Source organism: Mustela putorius, unplaced genomic scaffold, assembly GCF_011764305.1.
Source record: "Mustela putorius furo isolate JIRA1106 unplaced genomic scaffold, ASM1176430v1.1 tig00000281_pilon_pilon_pilon, whole genome shotgun sequence".
NCBI classification, from domain to species: Eukaryota; Metazoa; Chordata; class Mammalia; order Carnivora; family Mustelidae; genus Mustela; species Mustela putorius.
Genome location: NW_025421343.1, coordinates 23154148 through 23170570, shown reverse-complemented (window position 1 = coordinate 23170570; position 16423 = coordinate 23154148). Strand labels below are relative to the sequence as shown.

At 47.6% G+C, this 16423-nt stretch overlaps 1 protein-coding gene across 3 annotated transcripts; it reads right to left on the bottom strand.

The window, feature by feature from the left end:
• Positions 1 to 3719: 3719 nt before the first annotated feature.
• On the bottom strand, positions 3720 to 13536 carry LOC101676151 (cytochrome P450 1B1). 3 transcript variants are annotated; one of them, XM_045079218.1, is made up of 4 exons: positions 13030 to 13536; positions 11752 to 12362; positions 10316 to 11455; positions 3720 to 7552 (listed from the first exon to the last, which is right to left on the bottom strand). In XM_045079218.1, exons 3-4 carry the CDS (start codon positions 11359 to 11361, stop codon positions 6964 to 6966), a joined length of 1635 nt encoding a protein of 544 aa, XP_044935153.1. In that variant the 5' UTR covers positions 11362 to 11455; positions 11752 to 12362; positions 13030 to 13536; the 3' UTR covers positions 3720 to 6963. The 3 variants fall into 3 exon arrangements, with proteins under 3 accessions (XP_044935153.1, XP_044935154.1, XP_004765557.1); XM_045079219.1 differs by lacking the exon at positions 13030 to 13536 and having other exon boundaries at positions 10316 to 11550; positions 11752 to 12472; XM_004765500.2 differs by lacking the exon at positions 13030 to 13536 and having other exon boundaries at positions 11752 to 12472.
• Positions 13537 to 16423: the final 2887 nt, after the last annotated feature.

The following is a 16423-nucleotide window of genomic DNA, read 5'->3' as shown; positions in this document are numbered from 1 at the left end:
AAAATGTATTTTATACTACAGATTATGGTAAAAAAAAAAAAATGTTTAAAAGCCACTATTCCTACCAGAGGAGGAAGACCCAGGATTGGCATTTCTGCTTGCCAATCTGCTTGCTGGAGTGAGTTAGGGAGAACCTCAAAACCTTAACTAAGCTCAACTCTATAGCAGGGAGAAGAAACTGAGGTCAGACTTCAAGGGCACAGATTGAGAAAGGAGTCAGGGAAAGATGGTCTCCTTAGTGCTGAGAAGCAGATTTACCAGAACTCACTCCTTTGTTCATTGATAAGTGTATGTGCAAACTACCATTCAGTAGCAAAGTGCCGGCACCCAGTCCCTGCTTTTAATGAAGGTACCATCGAAAAGAGATTGATAGAACCACAGATATATCTATAGGACATGTTGAAAAATGAGGGTGGATGTCTCTTTTGAAAAAAATCTATTTAATGCAATGCTTACTCCCTAAGCAATGTATTTCATGTAAAAAATAATGAAGCCATTTCCATGTGTTGGTAGGGACAACGGTGTAGAGGGACCAGACTGACGGAAGTGTGGCTAGCTGGCATCCTGGAGAACGTGTTTACAGTCCCTAAATCAGGTAGACGCAGACTGGCGAACCTGACTGTTCTGATCACGGGTGTATATTACAAAATTCTCATAAATCCTCAATGAAACATGTACAAAAATGTTCCTTTCAGCATTATATGGGGACACATGAAATCAGACACCATTTGGGTGCCCATTCCCAAGACTTGGATTAAGAAAATGCGGTGGATGAATGCCTAAAAGCACGAGAGAGCGAGCAGAAGCCATGGGATTCGACAATGTCTGAAGTATCGTATACAGAGAAGACCAAGCAGTCGGATGGAATACAGAGAGCACTTACAATAAATTAAAACCACATGTATACAAAACAATAATACAAATTTCGCTGGAACACACACAAACAAAAAGTACCCATTAAGCATCAAGAGAGGGAGAGAAACAAAAATAAGTGGGTAGGAATAAAAAACAGAATGAAAAATTTTTGGAAAGCCTAGAAGGTTTTCAGGCTGGTGGTGTGATTCTCTGACCTGAAGGACTCTCAGTGGCTGTTGGGTTTGTGTTGTTATATTGTGCAATTTATGTAATATCGTGCTGTTTGTTTAGTATAACCCTTATGTAGCTAGTTTATTGAGCCTATCACCTAAAAGGACCTCAAGTAGCCCAGTATCCGTTCCAGCAGCTCCCAGAAGTTGTTCTCAAAGGAGGCTTCCCATCAACATGCCTGTCTCATTCATGCCTTGGTTTTGCAGGCGCGCTCTCTCTCTCTGGAGAATGTTCTGTGTTCACCCTACTCAAAGTCGCCGAAAGCAGGAAAGGTTCTGATGGGTCACCTGAGCCAATATCCAGTGTGGTGTCCCCTACCTGAGAGAATTCTTCAATGAGGCCCCTTCATAGGCCACTGGTCCTCCCTATGGATAGATGGCCTTTGGCTCAGGCAAGGATCTTTAACCTAAACAGATTACAGGATAGAAGTTTTAGGATTATAAAACAAACCACGACCTTTCCTTCTTTGGATGAACGCCTAAAAGCACGAGAGAGCGAGCAGAAGCCATGGGATTTCTTTCTCCTTTTCTTTCCTTTCTTTCTCTCTCTTTTCTTTCTTCTCACTCTCTCCCTCCCTCCCTGCCCCCTTCCACCTTTCCCTCCTTTTTTTTTTTTTAAGATTTTATTTATTTATTCAACAGAAAGAGATCACAAGTAGGCAGAGCAGCAGGCAGAGAGAGAGAGGAAAGCAGGATCCCCACTGAGCAAGGAGCCTGATGTGGGGCTGCATCCCAGGATCCTGAGATAGTAACCTGAGCGGAAGGCAGAGGTTTAACCCACTGAGCCACCCAGGCGCCCCCCCACCCACTTTCTTCCTTTTCAATAAGGAAGTTCGAGGATGCTTTTCTCAGGAGAAAGGAGTGTTGTGAGTCTTCCTGGCACTTCACAGTGTCAAACCAGACTGCCGTGTGGAACGTGCCCTAGACAGGTTTGGCACATGGCTGTGAAACCCAAGGGTCAGAGGGATTGGACCGTAGACGGACTAGACTGTCCCCCCACACATGGCCAGGTCGGAAGGTAACTCACTACAGCGTGAGGACAATGGGCTGTGGAGTCAGTTTCTGTCTAGAGAGTGTCCAGACACTGCCAACTTCTCAGTGTTTAGCAGGCCCCGTGACGGCCCCCCGCAGGGAATGCTTGTGCAGTTACGCGAGGTGCAAGATGCAGTGCTTCAGACACAACACGGTCTGGGGGCGTGGCTTCCTCCAGTACCTGCCGCGCGTTGGACGTGTATGCACGGAGCACGCACCTGGGTGCAAGTGCACCAGCAGCTCCAGGCATCAGCTCTTGTCTGCCTGCGGCTCACCCAAACCTATTTAAACCAGATTTACTCCACTCTTTCCCATCAAAAATAATTGCTTCTGAGTGTATTCCTTTTTTTTTTCTTCCCTTCTCTTGAGAATTATAGCTAGTGGGTCAGAACTGGAAAGCAGAGAGCATGGGAGTCACTGAGGCGAAGGGAGGGAGTGTCAACAGCCAAACTTCTGCAGAAAAATGGACTGGATTCAAGGTCAGAGAAATGACCTCTATGTGTTTGCAGCAATCATGCCTGTCTTTTGTCTAAAGCTAAGTCCGTTTCCCACCCTGCACTCCAGCCTTATATTTTAGTGGATCGGTTGGGTAGAATTCAACTCTGCTTGACATTATTGCAAACGCCTGACCCCACTTACAATTTTGTTAAAATTTCTCCTGTGGAAAAATGTATTTCACTGGTCCTAAAACTGTATGATCATTCTGAAAACCCTAGGTTAGCACCTTTGGAAACCAGGTGGATCTTCTCTTAAACCAATTTATAGGCATACCCTTTACTTGCTGAAATGATGTCATTGAGCCAAGGCATCAATAACACTGTGTGTGTCCAATTTCTTTTCCTGTTTTCACAGTAATGGGAGCTTCGGTCTGGAAGAAATGAGAGCCCTTGGCACTGCAGAGCCTGAGATCTGTGTGCGTGGGGCGGTGAGAGCCTGGAGAGTCCCAGCAGAGTCTCTGGGAAGTCACATCCTTCACCCAGTAAAAAGGTTAGCAGAAAATATTTCCACAGAGTATGGGACAGAATGTTCTCCTCTATTCTATTTTTATTGGACCTGAATTGCATTTATTATTTAAGGCACATATACCTTAAAAATGAATGAAAAAATGTGTATCAACTGAATTGAAAACAAAAGCTTTCACCACACACACACACACACACAAGGTTTTGTGACAAAAGGAAACAAAATGAATGAATGAAATACTAAAGGAAAAGACTGGCTTGTTACTGAGGGTGGAAGTGTATCCTGCATTTTGTAGGTGAAACAGAAATAAAAGACCAGAGTCTTAAAAAATCTACTCTAGTCCATCTTTCAAAATTAAAAATCAACTCGCACTTTGCTAGGTGTTTGCCACTGAAATTTAACTTCTGTGTTGGTGCTCATAAACTGAAAAATATGGAGATCAGAAATTTGGTAGGAAACTGAATGCTGAACACCTACTTAAAAAAAAAAAAAAGGCAAGCAGCCTAAAATGTCAAATGACCAAGTAAAATGTTTACAAGGCAACATTTTAATTCAAGTACTTGTAAGTCGGAGTTGAAATGAGTGGATGCATGTTGAAAAAAAGGTAGCAGATTCGCTACAACAGAAAGTAAAACTTCATAACAAGACTAGAAAGTGATTTTTATTATTTTGGTAATGGTGTCAGGTTATAGGTAATTACAGATACAGAATGTTTTTAACCTGGTCAATCACACACTAAAAGATATATGTTAACCCTGTGTTGCCAAAATGTATTCAGTCACAAGCATGTACAACAGTAGCTCTCTAAATGTTAAAAGCATCGGTGATAAAATACAAAAATAGGAAAAGGTTAAATAAAAAGTTATCATTGAGCTATAAACATCTACTAAAATACCACACAATGTGTCATAGCTAAAAACCTACAAATTCATATAAACGCCATGCAACTATTTGATCTAATATAGATCTAATACGGAAATATTAAGGCCGTAATAGCATTTCACAGGTGAAGGCTAAGTTCTGAGACGTGAAAGCTTTTAGAGGGAGGGGAGAAAAAAAAGCTTTCAGATAACCCACAAAACAAACCTGAGACATCTTTTTGTTTGGAAAAAAAAGTCATCTTCTTGCAAAGTCAAAGCTTCAGTTTTTAAAGGAATTATTTAAGGAACAATATACTTTAACTGTTACCATAACCTGGAGAGTAGATATTCCAACTACAATAGCGACCAGCAAATACATTCTCTGTCTGGAAGAAATATAGTAAGGTTTTCTGATTAGACCAGTAAGTAGCTGGATTACTGTAGCCTCCAAGTTTGGTTATTTGTATTTGTTTGTTTTGGGTTTCGTTTTCCTTCCTTTAACTAGATTATAAAACAGAGAATAACCAAGTTGCATTTAAATAAGCCAGGTAGCCTCCCGGAACCCACCTCTCTTTGTCCTTCTCCGTTGCCAGAAGTCTCAGCCGAACTGAGCCTACATCGGTACAAACAGATTATAGCACATCTGGACTTGGTTGACTTAATGAGGCATCCAGATTGGTACATGCTTGCTCTTGTACCACACATGTCTCAGAGTAAGTGGGCTAGGGCAACCTAAAATCACTGTCTTGGCCCTGCTTAGGGGTAGGGGGTAACCACGTTTTAGCATAGTGGGTGACAAAAAAATTTAAATGTAGTGAGTAAGCCTGATTTCTACAGTTGGCTTTAGTGCCTTTAAAAATACTGTCATGGGTCTCCATCCTCAAGAGGTAGAGCTATGAGATTTTATTGATTAAAAGCATACAAAATGTTTATTCATAAAAGAATTCCAAATTACAAAATAGATCTTCTGTGTTGTAGATTTTTTTTTAAGTATACTTGGGATTGAACTTTAGCCGGTGATACATTTTTCTAAATGTTCATATTTCAAATTTTGTGCTTCAGAGGAATTAATTTGGAATGAGTGGGGGAAAGCTTAATCATATTTCTTCCTTTTCCTTTTCCTATCTTTTTTCTCACTGCCCCTATGCAGAGCCATCAGCCATGCCTCCTTTTGTAACATGATTAAAAGATTCCCAAAAAGCTTAATAGAATGTAAGAAGCAGTAAACTCTCAGGACATGTATACCTTCCTCTGAAAGTTCACACGCAACGGAAAGTTAAAGCTCCAACCTTCACTTTGAACTTTTGCCACTTTCCATCGTGCGTTTTTTTGTTTTGCCTTGTTTTTCTGTTTTTGCGTGTGTGTTTTAGGTTTTTGGGCTCTTTACATAAATGGAACATATATATTTCCTTCAGGCTTCATGTTTTCACAGTTATCAAAGTGGGCTGCTCACCAGGCCGGCCATTCTGAACAGCATGCCTGATCTGATCAGCTCCATTGGAACGTGATACAATCCTCAAAACAGCCTCCCAACGCTACCTTCTGATTCTGACTTTCCAAAACACAGACATGGACACTATTTTTTAAAAATCATTTAAGAAACTAGGCCTAGTATGATGGGAATTTCCCCCCTGGTTTTCTAATAAAGAGAAGATCTGGATAGTTCATTGCATTTTTCCCTATTCACCAGGCAGACACAGGTTAAATTTTTTTGCCTTGCACAGGCTAACGGTCAGATTTCCAGTAACTTCAATGGAAACTCAACAATCAGAACAGCTTTAAAATTAAATTAAAATTTAAGTATGGTGAGAGTTTAGAATTATAGCATATTAACAACATTGATTTCACAAGAAGATTCTAGATGGTGAATATAATTTTTAGAAAGTATGTTGTAAAGTAATAAGGAATGCATCTTAGAGATCCAATTTTGAGACTTTTTAGTTCTGATTCAAGTTGCAGATGAGAGAATGGACTTTGCTTTATGTTAGTTTCCATGATGTCAAAATAGGCTCATTTCAAGTATTTGAGACTAAATTGGTTGAACTGTACTTTTTGGTCTTTCTTTTGGAAAGGTGTACCTAACTCGAACTTTTCTTAAAATCACTAATACTATTTAATAATCTAATAACTAATACATATTACTTACAAATAATTATATAAGTAAATATATTGAATAGTATTTGGTGACCTTTTTATTCTACGAGACTTACTGAAATCAGTGCATTATGATCATATGCCATAAAGCTTAGCTGGGCTGGTAAATATTTTTTTTTCCTCATCACTGAAATTCTATACTTTGGCAACAGCAGAGGTGTGACTTCGGCTTGGAATTTTTGACAGTTTAACAACTTACACTTCAAAATCATGATAAATCATCGAAGCCTACTATTGGATCAACCACTATTGATTTCTTTATAAGCAAATGACCTCATGATTTATGCAAAAAAGAGAAAGCACATCAGTAGGCAAAAAGACAAATCCATCCAGAGATACTCCCTAAACTATTTTTGACCAAAGAGGTCAGAAAGGAGTTTCTGGTCTTTACCCTCTTCCCTTGTCACCCTCAATCCCGCGTCTTACACTGAAATGATTTGCCTTTGCATAATCAACAGTATTTTCAGAAATTTTGCTCACTGTGGTTTCCTATGAAGCAGATTTCAGCGCTTGGAATGTCAGTCCTGGAAGGTGTGGTTACTGAACCTGTTCTTCATTAGGTCATTTGTGGGTGCGCATATGTGGGTTTCAACTCCAAAGGATGTTCCCTCAAGATATTATTACCAGCACTCAATATTGTGTAAAAATACCTTGGACCCTTTAATTCTTTGGCTCCAAAAATCCAGGAGCTCCTTCATAGCCCTGAGCTGCTCTGAGCACAGGTCCGTGAAGCCCCTCATCAGCGGGTCCATTGGTTGATGCTCACTTTAGAAGCCAATTGAGAAAGTGGCACAGAGGAGCTAGAACAGTCTTATATCCCCCCGCCCCTCACTTGAGTATTTCCAAAATTTGAGCTCGCTTCTGGCTTCTCACTGGCAGCCTTCCTCGGCTTGAAACTTTTGGACAGCCCTATCGAGGAGCGCCATGGACTCTCTGAGAGTGACGTTGATACTAAATGACTTGGGTTTAATGGTCAGACCGTAATTAAAATCCATCGTCGCGGATTCGTCTGGATTGGCCTTGAAATTGCACTCGTGAGCCAGGATGGAAATGAAGAGAAACAGCTGCATCTTGGAAAGCTCTTCCCCAATGCACCGCCGTTTGCCCACTGAAAAAATCATCACACTGCTGGCCAGGTCCTTGTCGATGAAGCCGTCCTTGTCCAAGAAGCGGCCCGGATCAAAGTCCTCTGGGTTAGGCCACTTTGCAGGGTCATGATTCACAGACCACTGGTTAACAAAAACCACCGTGTCCTTGGGAATGTGGTAGCCCAAGACGGAGGCGCTGGTGGTGGTGGCATGAGGAATGGTGACAGGCACAAAGCTGGAGAAGCGCATGGCTTCATAAAGAAAGGCCATGACGTAGGGCAGCTTGGGCTGGTCGTCCAGGCAGGGCAGCCGGTCTCTACCCACGACTTGATCCAGTTCGGCCTGGACCCGAGCCTGCACATCAGGATACCTGTTGGGTTGTTAACACAGAAGGAGAAAGTAAAGGAGGCAAATGAATTCTTTTATCTAGGAAGTGCATGACCGTTTATTTTCATGCCATTTTCTTTATCTGAATCAGTGGCTGAGTTAACACAGCCAACCCCTCAAAGAGAAAACAATCCCAAACAGTTTCCTACTTTCTCACTAAATTACGGGATGGGTAAACTAATAATTCTATTTCCTGTAGCAAGCCTCACCTGGCTGATGCTCTTTTTCCTATCGTAAGTCGAAAACAGTCTTTAAGTTTTCTAGTCTGAAAAAGGTCCTAACAAAGACAATTTCTCCATGAGGCACAGGAGACAGTGCCAAGGACCCACAAAACTTTCCAGGGGCCCATGAAAATGTTTTCATTTCATTCAAAATCAGGGAACAAAAAAAGGAGCTGTTAGGTCAAAGAAAATGTTTTAATATGTAATTTTAACCTAATTATCTTTATTCCAATGTAGTAAAAAAATGTCACGAAATGTCACTAAAAAATCACTTGGGGTAAGCCTCTACAGAGGCAAGAGGTCCCACCCAGGGTCCACAAAAGTAAGAAAAGCAGCCTCCAAAGCTGATCCTTTTTTCTCTCATTTCCCAGGATAATTCTAAGACATACACTGCTCTCACTTCACACAAATTGGTGTCCTGATAAAGCTACACATCTTCTAAACGTAAAAGGAAATCCCCAGTGTTCGATGGTACAAACTATAATGCTTATTCACTGTTGGCAATACAAATAGTACAGTCCTTTTGGAGAACAAAATCTGAGTACAAAGCAAGATGCAGAAGGGTAATCCCTCCCCAGTCTTTTTAAACCCAGTAATCCATGCCTAGAAATGTATATGCAGGAAACAACAGATACAAAAATATGTAACTAAAACAATAGCCAAAATGTTTAAAATGCAATCAACAGTGTTAAAAGAAGTGATCGTATATCATGGGACTATTATGACAAAAATAGAGAGCCATCAAAAATCACTAAAATAAAGTTTTAAAAAATAGGAAAATGTCCATTACAGTAAGTGAAAATGCCAGAAGTTTAAAAAAAAAGTAAATTATTATTGCATCTCTGAAAAAAATTTAAGCATGTATGGTATGAAATTATGGTTGATTTAAAAAACTGCCTCATGAACATCATACTTCAGGGGTCTGCAAACCTTTTCATGAAAGGTCAGATAGTAAATATTTAAGGTTTTGCCAATCAAATCCCTGTGTCACAACTATTCAGCTCTGCCCTGTGCTGTGAAGGCAGCCATAGAGAAGACATAAACGACTGGGCATGGTTGTATTTTGCTAAGAAACTTACATACAAAAATGGGCAGTGTAATTTGCTAACCTCCATCATACTGTCTTTTCACTAAAAGGAAGAAAAATGTATTCATCAGCTATATTGAATTGTTTTATTTACTTATGCTGCCCAATTCAGTTTCTGATTTAAAGAGAGAGAGAGAGAGAGCGCAGTTTCAAAAGATGATATGTTTATGGAGGGACATAGAAGACCTATTGATCTCGTTTTGGGATGTCTTCTTCCCAATCTATTATCAACTTGTTTGTATTTGGTTTCTGCTCATTGCCTATATGTGTTTCTGGGCTCTTAATACTGAAATGCAATGTTAAAAATACAAAAAATTCAGTTTATAAAAGTGTTTGCGCCCGATCTGAGGTTGGAGGATTCTAATAAGAAAAGAAACAGTCTTTGCCTTCCAATGTCTGGATTGCCAGCAAATTCAGCATCCCTCCCCCCGCCCCCACCGTGGCTCCCTTCTGCGCCAAGAAATGGCACAACCAGGACTTCAGGTCTCTCAAGACAACCACGATGTGCCTTGAGTGAGCCATCTGCCCCAGAGTAGGGTTCCTAGACAAAAACAGGCTGCTCTGTTAAATGTTTAAATTTCGGATAAACAATGGTTAATCTTTTAGCAAGAGCATGTCCTGCGTGAATTTTATTTTTTATTTTCTAAATCTAGCAACACCCTATACCAGCAACCCGTTTGCTTCCTGCGTGTAGAGCTTCCCAGAGGTCTGCGATCCTAATCCAGGTGGCCACTGCTGATCAGTCTGCCCACCGACCCGGGCCCGGGGACCAGAAAAGTGCATCCGCCTCCTGGATGCCCCGTTTGCCCTCCCGGACGCCGCTCTGCGCTCGGTAAAAGTGACTGCTTCTGCGGCTTATTAACTCGGATACTTCTAACACAACTAGCGCGGCGGTTTCGTAAACCCAGCACAACCTGCTAGTTTCTGGCCGCCTTCCTAAAGCTTCCGTGCCGGGTAAGCGCTGGCTGGGCTCCCTGTGCCCGGGAACAAAGCCCGGACGCGCGGCTGGCGGGCAGCGCAGGGGCTGGGCGGCCTCTGCTCTGCGCCGGGGACCGGCCGGGCCAAGGAGCTGCTGTGTTTATTGAACGTATCCCCCGTTACCCTTTCTTTCGGAACCGTGCCGATTTTGCTTCTGTTGTGCCAAGGAGGCAGAGACCAGGACTGATCTGAGGACACTTAGAAGATCCTGCCTTTCAGGCGGCTCTCACAATTCTGTCCCCACTTGGAGGGGTAGCGAGCGACAAGATCAAAGCCGCGGGCGGTCGGGGCCCGGCTGGGTAGGGTGCGCGCGCGGTCTCCGAGATCTCAGCTTGGAGAGGTGCGGACCTGGCGCGGAACCACATACCCTGGGCGTTGGTCGCGCCCTCAGCATATTCCAGCCCCACTCCGCCCTTTACAGGGGAGGAAAGGCCCGGCCCACGCCTCCTGGAGGCTTTACCTGGTGAAAAGGATGAGCAGCCACTGCAGCGCCGTGGAGAGCGTGTCCTGGCTGGCGCCGAAGATGTCGGTGACAGTGGCCGGCACGTACTCCAGGTCCAGCCGTGAGCCGCCGTCGTCCGAGCCCTCCATCGCCGCCTCGGTTCCCGCCGAGAGGATGAAGGCGTCCATCATGTCGCGTGGGCCGGCCCCGGGCTGCAGGCTTTCGCGGTGCCTCAGGAACTTGTCGAGGACGAAGTTGCTGAAGTTGCGGTTGACCTGCTGGAACTCGCGGAAGGCGGTGCGCACCGGGTTGGGAAAGCGCTGCAGCCAGGGCAGCACGTCCACCAGGCTGCCCGCGCCCACCGTGCGCCCGAACTCCTCGTTGTGGCTGAGCAGCTCGCGGAACTCGGCGTCGTCGTGGCTGTAGCGGCAGCCGAAGCACACGGCGCTCATGACGTTGGCCACCGCCACCACGGTCAGCGGCCGCGGGTCGAGGAAGGCGCCGCCCGCGCTGCCGCGCACCAGCAGCTCCACCAGCTCGCGAGCCTCGCCCAGCACGTGGCCCTCGAGGACTCGCCGGCTGCGCGGCTGGCGCGTGGAGAAGGCCCGCATGGTGCTGTGCGCCGCGCGCCGCTGCACCTTCCAGCGCGGGGAGTACTGGCCGAAAGCCAGGCTGCGGCCGCCGGACACCACACGAAAGGAGGCGAAGCGCGGCCGATCGGCGAAGGCGGCTCCCTGCTGCACCAGCGCCTGGCGGATGGCGCGCTCGCCGTTCAGCACCACCACCGGGCAGTTGCCCAGGCGGATCTGGAAGACGTCGCCGTAGCGCCGCGCCAGGCGCGCGAACGAGAGGTGCGGCGCCGGGCCCATCGCCGCCGCGTTTCCGATCAGCGGCCACGCGAACGGGCCCGGAGGCGCGGACCCCGACTGTCGCCGCCGCTGCCTCAGCAGCCACTGGCCCACGTGCACCAAGGCCAGCACCGAAAGGAGCAGCAGGAGCGTGGTCTGCTGGGACGACAGCGCGCTCGGCTGCAGGCGAGCGTCGGGGCCGAGGCTGGTGGCCATGTCGGAGAGAGATGGACGGAGGCGTGGCGCTCAGGTGTGCGGAGGAAGGAGCCGGCGCCCCGCGCCCCTACCCCTGGCGTCTGGCTACGCTGCGCTGTTGGGAAGGAGGAGGTGGCACGTAGGTCAGCTCAGGGCGCGCGCACTGGGCAAGCAGCAGAGGACGCTTCTTCCCGGCCCAAACCCCTTCCCCTAAGAAGAAAGGGAAACGCGTGTCTCCACCTCTCTGTGCCCCGAACTCTCCGTCCCCACCTCAACCCCCAGCGGCCTAACGGTCCCAGCAATTCGGGGACAAACCGGAGGGCATCAAGACCGAGGCGCTCCGTTCCCTCTCGGTGCCTACCACCCCGGCCCGGCAAGGTCGCGGGAAAGCAGCTCTGCGGAGAGACTGACCTGCGAGGTGGCGCGGTTTCCTGCGGGCGCGGGATGCACGGCTCCGAAACAGGGCTGGGGCCTTTGTGGAGGGCAAGAGGTCTCCAGGAAATCGGAGACCTAGCCGGGACACCTGCTGCTCTGGGAGCTTGGGCACCCACTCAGTAGCCTCTAGGCGTCGTCCGAGCCAGAGGCGCTGGGACTGGGATGCGGACCAAGAAGGGTCCCTTCTTTGCAGATCGCCGCTATACCTGGGGCCTCGGCAAAGCGGGGTTTTCTCACAGAGTGCGGACTGAGACTGGGGGGTCAACGAATGCAGTCAATTCCCAGCCCTCAGGACCCCCGCGTGTCTCCGACAGCCGGTGTCGCAGAGGCGTGGCCCGTTTGCGCACAGTCACTCCAGAGTTGAAACGCGCCATCCCGCGCGACTTTTAAGGTCTGCATTGGGCGGGTGGACCTGGCGGAGCGGGGCGGGGCTTGTGGGGGGGCGGGGGGCGGGGCGCCGGGTAGGGTCCAGCGGCTCAGACCCCCGTCGCTGTGCTCCAGCAGTCACGCAAGGCGGCCCCAATTCTCCCGACGGCCTTGGCACAGTGACTGTCGGCTTTGCCAGAGCTGCGGTGTGAGCTTCCAGCCTGCCGGAAAACCACTTTTAATCAGTCCCTCCCCAGCGAAGCCGCAGTTTCCCGGAAGCGCGCTGGGAACGAAACCTGCCCGTCTCGCGGGGCTCTGGATGGGAACGCGCCCCCCCCCGCGCGCCGGGAGCGCATGACTCCTCTTCCCTCTCGGTGACTGAGCTCTGTTCTCCGAGACAAACCCGTTCGGGATCCTTGGGCGCCCGGGCCGGGGGAGGGAACCTGTCGGTTTAGGAACGCGGACTGCCCGGGTTATGGTGGCGGCTTGCCTTTACAGCATATCCCCAGTTGTTTTACTTTATTGTAACTTTCTTGCAAACAAATATGCCCCTCGGATGAGGCCCTTTGGCGGGCAAAGTTCTCCTTCCACCTTGTGCAGAGAGATCAAGAACCCCGAAAGACGCCGCTCCCAGACCCGGGCGGTGCTGGGCACACAAAGACCAGCGCTGACCGCGCGCAGCTGGTCGAGAGGCTTCCGGCTTCGCAGTCCCCCGAGGTGGCGCCGCCCCCAGACCCGCGCACTGTCGCGCTGGCCGCGTCCGAGACCCTCGGCACAGAGCCCGGAGCCAAGCTGGGGCGAACGGGGGGCTAGGAGCAGAGGGAAGGCGCTCTGAGGATCCCGGAGGGAGGGGGAGGAGGAGCAGGAGGCCGTTCTCCTCGCGCCTACCAATTTCATCGGGTTGAAGTTTCCTCTGCTGTCCCTCCCCCTTGCGTGCAGAGCAGACCTTTGCGTGCGCGGCTTCTGGAAAGACTTGGGCTCCGGTCATATCCTTGGGCGCTTCTCACGGCACCTGACACGCCGAGGCGGCGGGGGCGGCAGCCCAGGGCGGGGTACCCGCTGCCACCGCCCTCCGCGGCGCACGCACTGCCGCACCCCGGGGGCCAGCCGGGAGGACACCCTGACCACCCTATCGGGAGGCGGATCTGGGCGCTGTGAACTCGAGATGGGGACGCTTCCTTCCAAGGGGAAGCAGGAGGTGCTCCGTCCCCGGTAGCTTCCCCCGCTGGCTGCGCCCTACCTTTACCAGCTGGTACAAAGCATTTTCAAGCCCCGGGGGAGAAAAGAGCTTCTCCGCAAGGTTGGGGAAAGGGCGAGCCCGGGGAAGGGTGAGATGTCTGGTAGTTGACCAGGGTGGAATTGTACCTCCGGGCCTCTGGGATTCTCAAGTGTCATAAAAGTTGGGGGGTTACCACGTGACAACTCTGCGCTTTGAGTATTACCCACGCTGGAAATCTCTATTGCTTCTCAGTTTGCAGAGGTGGAAACTGGTGTTCGGAGAGGTTATGTGACTTAACCAAGATCACACGCACTGCAATAATACAATTACAGACATACAATATAATCTTGGGGCGCCTGGCTGGCTCAGTCTGTTAAGCATCAGACTCTTGATTTCGGCTGAGGTCATGATCTCAGGGTTGTAAGATTGAACCCCGTGTCGCCTCCCCCCTGGGTGTGGAGACTGCCTAAAATTCTCTCTCTCTCCCTGTTCCCCTCCACCCCTTTTAAGTAACCCAAGTAACCCTTTTAAGTAAAAATTAAATCAACAACAACAACACTGTAATCTTAAATGATTCTTTTCAAGGAAGTGATTGAAATGTTTGATGGTTTTCTCCCCTTCCCACCTCTTAACTACCTCTCAAGAGGTGAAGCCAGAATTCGAACCCCCCTCAGTCTCATTCCAGATCCATCAGACAAGTTTATGTGGAAGGAAATCCTCAGGTGAGAAAAGCACAAATGCCATCTTTCCTGCCTGCTAAAATAATATAATAATAATCATCATCATCAGCTGGAAGAATTTCTTTGAATACTTGTTTTTGTTTATGGAAGTGAGGACTGTGAGGTTCACAAAGAAATAGTGTGGTTCCCTTTTGCAGTAAAACTGGATGAAGGAGGCCTATGGACTATGCCTTAAGAAGCCCAAAGAGATGTCTGAAAATCATATTTTGTGAGAGACCAACAATAAAATATCTGACCTGATAAGAAAATGCTTTTTGTAAAAGTCTCCATTCAGTAGTTTTTGAGAGGTTCTCTCTGGAAATGATGTCACACACTGTAGCAGAGCTCTCCAATCCATGATGAAGTTGTTTTTGAGCAATGGAATAAACAAACATTGGTTTCAGAGCTGGGTTGGTCTACACACCCTTTGAGATGAGTTTCATAACTTTACAATGTCCAGCTTTAGCAAGCCCCTTGCCTAATAATTCAGTTCGAGACAGCTGCACGCATCGGTCTCTCAGTAGGCTTTAATTTAATAGACGAGAATTGTCTATGGACTGATGCCAATTCTCAGCTATCAACATTCCTGAAAGCTCTATGCCAGTAGCTCTACCAGAAACCGAGCAAATAGGGGTTGCCTTTAAACCAAGTAAATTACTCTTTTCAAAAGTACAACCCAAGGCTGTTCTTAAGACCTCTTGTTAGTAATTCCTGAATAATGCTGTATGTGTAGTTTTTAGGTAAACTAGATGCATGCCCTCTTGCTATAGAGAATAGTTTAAGCATATCCTTCAAGATGTGGTGCGTTGGGCTCAGCTCTTATTCTAGGACATGCTTTAAAAAGCAGAGTACCTGGGGCGCCTGGGTGGCTCAGTGGGTTAAGCCGCTGCCTTTATCACAGGTCATGATCTCAGGGTCCTGGGATCAAGCCCCGCATCGGGCTCTCTGCTCAGCAGGGAGCCTGCTTCCTTCTCTCTCTCTCTGCCTGCCTCTCAGTGTACTTGTGATTTCTCTCTGTCAAATGAATAAATAAAATCTTAAAAAAAAAAAAAAAAAAAAAAAAGCAGAGTACCCAGCTGGGCCCATCCTGTCAAAAGGACAGGTCCTTATCCATTATGACAAACCCAAGTGACTGGCTATGGTAACAGCCTCTTCAGAATTTGCAGGTCTCAGATTCTCTCAGACTTCGTGGACCCAACAGAGATGTAGGGTGAATCCTAGGTGGCCCGTGGGGACCCCTGACCCAGTTCGAGGCAAGGCCCTCCCCCTAGTGAGAATCCACACCAGGCTCTTCAGTCATCAACACAACTTCTCAACCAAAGCCAGTAGTATTTAAGGCCCTGGGATCCCCTTTCAGTCAACAGCCCGGGATGTGGGGATTTCACCCTCCCAAATCCCAAACTTGAATTATGTGGGGCAAATAACTTTCAAAAGAACAGCTAAGCTAGAGAGAGAGTTTAAGGTGGAGGTTTAAAATACCTCATATCATACCAATTCCAAAGAACAGAAATCCAGCTTAAACTTGTTTAAGCAGAACAGGAAAGCCCTGGCTTGTGCTCAGAGAAGGATAACTGTGGTACCTTACAGGATGGAAGGATCTGGAGCCACTCTCTTCCAACTCTATCATGCTGGTCTCTGCCTGGGCTTTGTTCTGGAGACTCTCCTTACATGCTGGGAAAGCTGGCCATGGGCAGCCCCAAATGGACCACTCCAAGAATAAGAGAATATCTTTCTCCCAAGGTCATTATACAAGACGCCGGAAGGACTCTGACACGCCAGACCAGCATCAGGCCACCCTGTGGCCAATGTTCCAGGTCTGATATCGGGAAAAGAAGGACGTGAAAGAGAGAACATGCTAGGAAACCAAAGGTAAAAGCCCCCTCCCCTACAGTACTCCTGTATCTCACTTCTGTCCATCACTCCCTTTTGGGTTGAAGAATACCTCAAGCCTATCCTCCTCCTCCTCCTCATCATCATCATCATTTTGGGGTTTTTTACATTTTATTTATTTATTGGGGGAGGGGGAACAGAAGGATAGGGAGAGGGACAGACTCTGCACTTAGCGTGGAGCCCAGCACTGGACTTGATCTTATGCCCCTGAGATCATGACCTGGGCCTAAATCAAGAGTCAGGTGCTTAACAGACTGAGCCACCCAGGTTTCCCTTCATTGTCATTTTATTTTTTTTTTAAGATTTTATTTATTTATTTGACAGAGAGAAATCACAAGTAGGCAGAGAGGCAGGCAGAGAGAGAGAGGAGGAAGCAGGCTCCCTACTGAGCAGAGAGCCCGATGCGGGGCTTGATCCCAGGATCCTGGGATCATGACCTGAGCCGAAGGCAGAG